The sequence below is a fragment of the Arachis ipaensis genome, chromosome B02, assembly GCF_000816755.2.
Source record: "Arachis ipaensis cultivar K30076 chromosome B02, Araip1.1, whole genome shotgun sequence".
Taxonomy (NCBI): domain Eukaryota; kingdom Viridiplantae; phylum Streptophyta; class Magnoliopsida; order Fabales; family Fabaceae; genus Arachis; species Arachis ipaensis.
In genome coordinates this window covers 65,980,109-65,987,979 of record NC_029786.2, presented here as the reverse complement: position 1 = coordinate 65,987,979, position 7,871 = coordinate 65,980,109, and the positions used below count along the sequence as shown (strand labels likewise).

Below are 7,871 nucleotides of genomic sequence, written 5' to 3'. Positions count from 1 at the left end.
AACTACTTATATCTTTTTATTCTAAGTATTTTAACAAAACTTCTAATTATAACTCAAAATATCTAACACGTTGGCTAACTTAATAAAGTCTAAATATATAAACTAATTAATTACTCAAAACAAAAGAGAAAACAAAAACAAAAACTAACTTCGAAATCCAGTGGTTCGGCAATGTGCTACGTCGCATTTAGTCAGTTAATGTTTTCATCGCACATATATTGTGGGAAGGGGGTTTTTACTTCAAATACTCAAACTAAAGATGTTAAAAATTAACTAAATTTTAAAAAATACTTAAAATAAATGAAGATCTCGGCGTCAACCATTATATATAGGCATATGAGGGTATTGTGATCTCATTTATCATTATGATCGTAACTCGAGTACTGTGACCCATTTTTGATTGTATCTCGGGTACTCAGTACCTGTTTAGCCATCTGTGTCGCATCCCGAGTATATCCGGTAATCGTGTGTCATATCTCGGGTGTTTAGTCGTCGAGATATGCTCATAACTACGTTTGAGTCACAGTGAGATGTGGTATATTGTGCATTTTCGTAAATGCGATGTGTTTTATAGATTTCAGTAAATAATATAATTATTTAATTTAAATAAAAAAATTTAAATATAAAAATATTATAAAACTATGCAAAGAGACTGCAATAAAAGTAGAGGTACAATGCATAGTTATCAGAACTAGACCGGATCGACCGGTTCGATTGAAAAACCGATAAAGTGGTAGTCTAGCCAGTTCCATTATTAAATTAGACCGTATTTATAAATGAACCGATCAACAGTGGTCAAATCCGTTGAAAACTGGCCGATTCGCGCTTGAGACCACACTAGACCCGCATAGTGCATAACACACCTCACCCTTGCCACTGCGCCATCTTGTATCTCATTATTCATTAATGTATGTTACAAAAAAGATATATATAATAAATCATGAATGAATTTTTATTTTTTTTATCCTTCTAAGCATGGATTGACTTGGATACCAAACAAGTAATACACATGATATACAAACATATTGATATATTGATATTTATCGTGTTATTTTTTTTGTTCATTTAAATTAAAAAATATTTTATACTAATGGCTAATTTATTATCTCTTTTTACTATAAATTATATCTAAAAATTGATATTTGATTGTTATTAATATATTTTTAAAAATATTCATTTAACTTTTAATTTTTAATTTTATTTTTATAATTTTATATTTTTATTTAATTATGACCGAATCAAATAGATAAATCAATAACTTACCGGTTAATCCAAGAACCAGTATGACCGGATCAATTACTAGTTCAGTTACGATAACTAACAGCGATGGATTGGAGGATTGTGGGTGCCAGCTCAGCAAGATGTCGGTTCTCCTTCTCTAGGCACTCTTCTCTCTCCCAATCATCACTGCGTCACTCTCTTAGTCTTAGGGTTTTCCAACCTTCAATGACTTTTCCTTTCTTCTCCGTTCACACATCAACGTGTCCTTCTCCAACCATCTTTGACTCTGGTACGTTGATTTTTTTTTCCTTTATTTATTTATACGATCATGATAATGTTAATGGTGTATCAGTTTTTCATTTCATTTCATCGCATCTTTTTCACCTTGCATTTCTCCTTGATTCTTGTCTGTAATGCTTAGATAGCTACATTCCTCATTTGTTTTTGAGGATGTTAGATCTTGCCCTTTCTTTCTTGTTTTTAATTTTGTTACTTAAAATTTCATGATTTCTACACATTTGAAGATTGCAATCGATGGTGTTTGTTTGCTTCTTAGGAACCAAATATAGTCATATTAATATAATTTTAAACCTGGATGAGGAGGGAAAAGATGTTGAATCTGAGGGAATTCCAAGAGCCATTTCTTGCATATATAATATTCTTGTGAAGCTATTTGCTTGGAATCTGGTGATAGTACAATAAGCTTGCGGGGTATGTGTAGTATACGAAATGGAGATAACTACCAATTTCAGTCCCAAAATCAAGACTTTGGCAATTTAGTTTAAGATAGATGTCAACGCCCTTATAAATTAGTCTCCAAATGATTAGTATACTTACAAATTAGCTTCTATAGAAAGATCAATATGATCAGGAGATAGTTCTTAAAGTGTCATGTCAATACTAACAAAGCTCAATAGGAATAACATAATTGATCAGTTGAGTACCACAGACTAAGATATATCTTTTATGGACTGATTTGTTAGTGTTTTCTCTTTTAGATGATTACACTTTATGATGATTATGGCTGATGTTTCATGTAAATTGTGACTGGTAAATCTCCTTTAGTTTCCTCTGGAGTTGTTTTGACTTTTAAAGGGGAAACATATCATACTCTGGATATCTTCTAAGTTTGCTTCTAAAATATATATTCATACACACCCTCTGCTCCCGTTTTTCTTTGACCCTTACTACTTTTCAGTTAGGATGTCCATTTAGTACCCTTTCACCATTGTTCTTGCTTCTTAAATGTGGGAGAATCCTATGTGGAAGATTTATATCATTAAGTTCTTGGAATAAATGATACATAAATGACCTCTGTTTTGTAAGTGCTGGACCAGTTTCCTAGTAAACAATACAAAATATTATAGGCTTGAAAGTTGTAACAAATTCCAACTTAAATTATTTATCTAGGGAGGTTGGAGTTTATTCTGTTGGTTTTTCTGCTGGGTTACATAGTATAGAGGTTGAATGAATAAAATCGTAGAGGCTGCCTTCATTTATTCAGCTTGTGTTCCCTTGCCCATGTGCTTTTGAGCGAATGGTATCAGGATTGAGAATTATATAGATCATTGATAAACTTGAATAGATGTATCTTAAATAATATAAATCATTGGTGCTTTATCTGTGTACATAGTGAGTACAGAGACTAATAGAGACAATTAACATAGTGACGTCTGCTCATTCCTGTTTATTTGGTATGGAAAGAAGATATGTAGATAGTTTAGTGGTTACTGTATACTATTTAAATGCCTGAGCCTGAGCCCTATACTGATATACTGATATCAAACTTTTTTGCCTTTCTTTCTTTTTTTCTTTCTTTTTTTCGGCTGCTTTATATTAGCATCATGCTGTCATAACAGTTAAAGATTGCCCTTTACTGCAAAGGAGCATTGGAGTTGGTCTATTGCGGAATTGCAGCTATTGAGAATAAACTAGAGGATGTCAAGCAGCAGGAACACTCATTGGTGTTACAGTTGCAGGAGGCCAATTCGACTGGGATGGCGAGATGCGGTTTGCCCTAGCTGTAATGAGGGATTTATTCAGGAACTTAATGATATGGTGCATGTTAACCCTCTGGAATTCTTTGGACTAGATAACAATGAAGAGCATGACCAAAGATTTGGACTTATGGAAACTTTCTCTTCCTTTATGCGGCAGCAAATGGCAGACAGAAGTCATAGCCATGATATCAGGGCACAATCGGAATCTATTTCGGAACAAGGGGCAGGTTTTGCTCCTTTGTTGATATTTGGTGGTCAAATTCCTTTTAGATTATCTGGACATGGTGGTTTTGAGGCTCTCTTTAATGGGACTCCAGGTATTGGTCTTACACGAGGCAACACAGGTGATTATTTTATTGGTCCTGGACTTGAAGAACTGTTTGAACAGCTCTCAGCTAATACTCGCCAAGGGCCTCCGCCTGCATCCAGATCCTCTATAGATGCAATGCCTACTATCAAAGTTACACAGAGGCATCTTCGTTCGGATTCACATTGTCCGGTGTGCAAAGATAAATTTGAGGTAGGGACTGAAGCAAGACAAATGCCATGTAACCATATGTACCACTCAGATTGTATTGTTCCATGGTTGGTCCAGCATAACTCCTGCCCTGTTTGCCGTCAAGAATTGCCACCACAAGGATTGAGTGGTAACCAAGGCTTGAATGGCCGAAGTAGAGGTAACTTTAGTGGCAGCAGTAGTGGTAGGAGTGGTAGGGAGAACCAGGGAAGGCGAAATCCGTTTTCATTTTTGTGGCGTTTCCGCAGTTCTAATTCTAGCAGCAATGATAGAGCAACCCGAAGCAGCTCACCAACACCATCATTCCCCGATAGTAGTCATCACACGGAGTATTCTGGGTGGCCATTTGAATGACTTTAATGCGTGTAAAATTTTTATTTCATTTCTTTTATTTTTCTATTGAAAATGTATGGACTGGTTCTGATTGCTTGGAGTGGAGTGACATGAAATGAAGTGTGAACTTGTAACTTTATTGTAAAATGGCCAAGAAGAAAACTCCATTTTCGTTTCAAAATCATACTAATATAATGTTCTATGGGAGTAAGGTGTTTTTTTTTTTCTTTGGTGAGTTTGGTCAAATAAGGTTTTTGTTTTTCAAAAAATAATAATAGAGCAATGCTATATGGTTAGTAAATATTATCATTTTTTGTCAGTATTTAGTCAGCAATAATTTATACGTATATTTATAATTTTGTACACAAGTATGTAATTTGTACCTATATTTACTAGAGTTTTGTATAGATAAATCAATACAGTTTGTATCCATAAATCAATATAATTTGTATGCACGTTTTTAGAATTTGTACACATGAATTAGTAAAATAACAATTTAGTGTTTGTGTTGGTCAAATAATAGCTAAAAATACTAAAAGAGTTTCTCATAATAATAAGGGTTAAGTACGATTTTGGTCCCTAAGGTAGGGGCTGAAAATGTTTTTCGTCTCTGGCCTTTTTTATGCTACAAAATGATCCCAAAGGTTTAACTTAGTTTTAAAATCGTTTTTTTTTATCAAAAAATTAATTTTTATTACCAAATTACCCCTAACTAAACAAATTAAAAAAAAAGAAAACAAAGGGGAAGGGGAAGGGGGAGGTAATGCCAGCGAAACCACCGAAACCACTGTCCACCACCGCTACAGCTCCTCTCCGTCATTGCACCAGTACAACTGCAGTTCGCTGGCATTACCGCTGGCTTGGATTCGCGTCATTGCGAGTAGAAAAAGAGAGAAAGAGAAGCGGAGAGAAAGAGAAGAGAAGCACAGAGGTGCTGATCAACCGCGTCCAACCACGCCCTGCCGTCGTCCTCATCGCGAACCGCCGTCGTCGGTCGCCATCGAGCCCTATCCCGTCAACGCTGCTGGAGTGAGGTCCCGTCGCCATCGAGCCCTTTTGTTGCTTCTGCTTTTCTACTTCTGCTTTCTGCCTTCTGCTTCTACTTCTACTTCTATTTTTGCTTTTGGTGTTGCTATTGTTGATTCACCATTGTTGATTCACCCTTCACAATTGTTGTTGTTTTATTATTGGTGATACTGCTTCTGATTATAGTAATTCTGTATCTGAGTTTTGTTAATGAAAGAGGAAGAATTTAGTTCTGAGTTTTGTTATTCTGAGTTTTGACGACGATGATGATGATTTTTTTGTTTTCTGAGTTCTGAGTTCTGCATCTGGGTTCTTGTTTTTCTTGGTTCTTGACGATGATGATGATGATTTTCTGATATTTCTTCTGATGATGATGTTTTTGGGTTCTTCTTCTCTTCATCTGAGTTTTTGTTATTGTTGTTCTTATCATTTCATTATCTTCTGGGTTCTTGCTTTTGTTGTTGTCCTTCTGCTGATTCCATTATCCAATTGTTGTTGTTGTTGTTGTGCTTCTGGTTGTTTGTTTTATTGGTGTCGCTTCTGCTTCTGTTCCAACGTCTGGTTCAGCTTCAACTTCTGGTTCTGCGTTAGTTGATTTTGGGGAAGAAGGGGAAGGGCATTTTCGTTCGAAGGACGATTTTAAAACTAAGTTAAACTTTTTGGAACATTTTGTAGCAAAAAAAAAAGCTGGGGGCGAAAAAAATTTTTAGCCCCTACTTTAGAGACCAAAATCGTACTTAACTCATAATAATAATGGAAAGAACGGGTAGGTGTTTTTTAAAAGATTTCATACATGTATCAAGTTAGGAAGAGGAGGAATTTTCTTAAGAAATTTTTTTACCTTGCAACAATATAATGGTGTTTTATGGAGAAAAAATTGTTTAATGTTTGGAAGTTGCGAAATTTGTTTGTGAAAGTGGATAATTTTTTTTTTTTAAATTAAGAACAAAAAATTACAAAAAAAAACTTCGTGATGTCTTACATTTGCCTTTCGTATATTGTTGAATGATATCATCAGTACACACTTTCATAATTCAATAAATGTATTAACTTGTCATACGAAAACTATAAAATCTCAATTGAATTATGCAATTAACATATAAAAATAATGGAAATACTGTGTGATGAAGTGTTTTTAGTAATCGAGTTCAACTAAGTTTTGTTATACTTATTATACTATATATGAAGTGACCTATCTTTTTTTTCATCTTCTCTTTCTTTCTTCTATATTTCTTCTTGCATGTCTTTACTGCTTGTATTTTTTTAATAATGGTAACAAAATTTATAACAAACAAGAAAGAAAGAAGAGAAACAAAAAAAAAATTGAAAAACACAGAAAAAGAAATGCATAAGAAAAAAATACAAAAATTTATTGGTGATAGTATAAAAATTTTGTGATAATAAACAAAGAAATATTTTTGAAGGTAAACACAACTTTTTGAATATAAACATGGGAAGAAAACAAATAAGTTTATTAATGTTAAATATAGAAATTTTGTGATGATAAAAATATAATTTTATTTTTAAATAAACAATTTTTTTAAGAGAAGCATAGGAAGAAAATACAGAAATTTATTGATGATAAACACATAAATTTGTTATGATAAACACAATTTTTTTTTAAAAAAACTAAACACAATTTTTTAAAAAGAAACACAGAAATTTATTGACGGTAAATACAAATTTTGTGAGGGAAAACACACAAAATTTTTAACAAACTTTTTAAAGAGAAGCATAGGGGAAAAAAAAAGTAGAAATTCAACTTGAATAACACATAAAACTTTGCTCTTCTATTCATGTTACATTTCTATATTATTCAATTAAAATTTTCTAGGTTTTCAACAAAAATTTAAGCGGTTTCCTTTTCTTCATTCAATTAAAAGATATGCATAATTTAAAACAATTTTGGTATTACTCAACTTATATTTGTGTTAATCATCTAAAATTTCAGTAATCCTGAGCAAAAGTTTTTGGCTTATTCTTCTATATAATTCAACTTAAAAAATCTGAATACTTGAAAATAATTTATGTGTTCTTTTTTTATGGCATTTCTTTGTTATGCTTATGTTCAATTGAATTTAAAAACCGATTTGTTGAAATGAAATAACTCATTTCTTTAATAGAAACATATATAGACATGGGAAATTATTTTATATCAATAATAAAACATAAAAAAGAAAAGAATGAGAAGAAACATATTGAATAAGAAAAATAGAAGCCGGAGAAAGAAAAAGAACGAGGAAAAGTGCGTGATTTTACGCATATATTTGTGTGGGTGGTTTTTGTGAAATTGGTAAAATTACACGAGCAAGGGATTGGAATCATGCCTCTAAAATTTTTTAAATTTAAATTAAGAACTTAAAAACCTTTTTTAAATCTTGAAACTTGTATCCTTAAAAAAATGCTAGAGTGTGAGTTCAAAAAATTTATTAGGTTCTTTAAAATACATATCAAGAAAAACGCTTAATATCCTCAGATATTTTGTTGGATTTAGCGTTATACATTAGCGGCGACTTTTTTATTGTATTTATTAGTGGTTGAGACAATAAATTTGTCAAGTCAAAGTATTACCAACGGATTTTTGTTTTTGACGGTAAATTTACTGATAATAATTGGAAAAAAAAAAGGCGTGAAAATTAAGGTCGGATTTACTAGCAAAAATTAGGGTCGGATATACCAGCGCGAAATTAGGCGATGATAAATCCAACAGTAAGGTTGCCCTAAATTTAAAGCGCGTAGCCCTCCTCTCTCACTTTTGAATCCTCTTCTCTACC

General features: G+C 32.7%; 1 protein-coding gene across 2 annotated transcripts; it reads left to right on the top strand.

Annotated features, from left to right (window-relative positions):
- Nucleotides 1,354–4,296, top strand: LOC107625399 (probable E3 ubiquitin-protein ligase RHC1A). Of its 2 annotated transcripts, none has more exons than XM_016328028.2 (2): nt 1,354–1,510; nt 3,062–4,296. In XM_016328028.2, exon 2 carries the CDS (start codon nt 3,160–3,162, stop codon nt 4,090–4,092), a length of 933 nt encoding a protein of 310 aa, XP_016183514.1. In that variant the 5' UTR covers nt 1,354–1,510; nt 3,062–3,159; the 3' UTR covers nt 4,093–4,296. The 2 variants fall into 2 exon arrangements, with proteins under 2 accessions (XP_016183514.1, XP_020971561.1); XM_021115902.1 differs by lacking the exon at nt 1,354–1,510 and adding an exon at nt 1,539–2,176.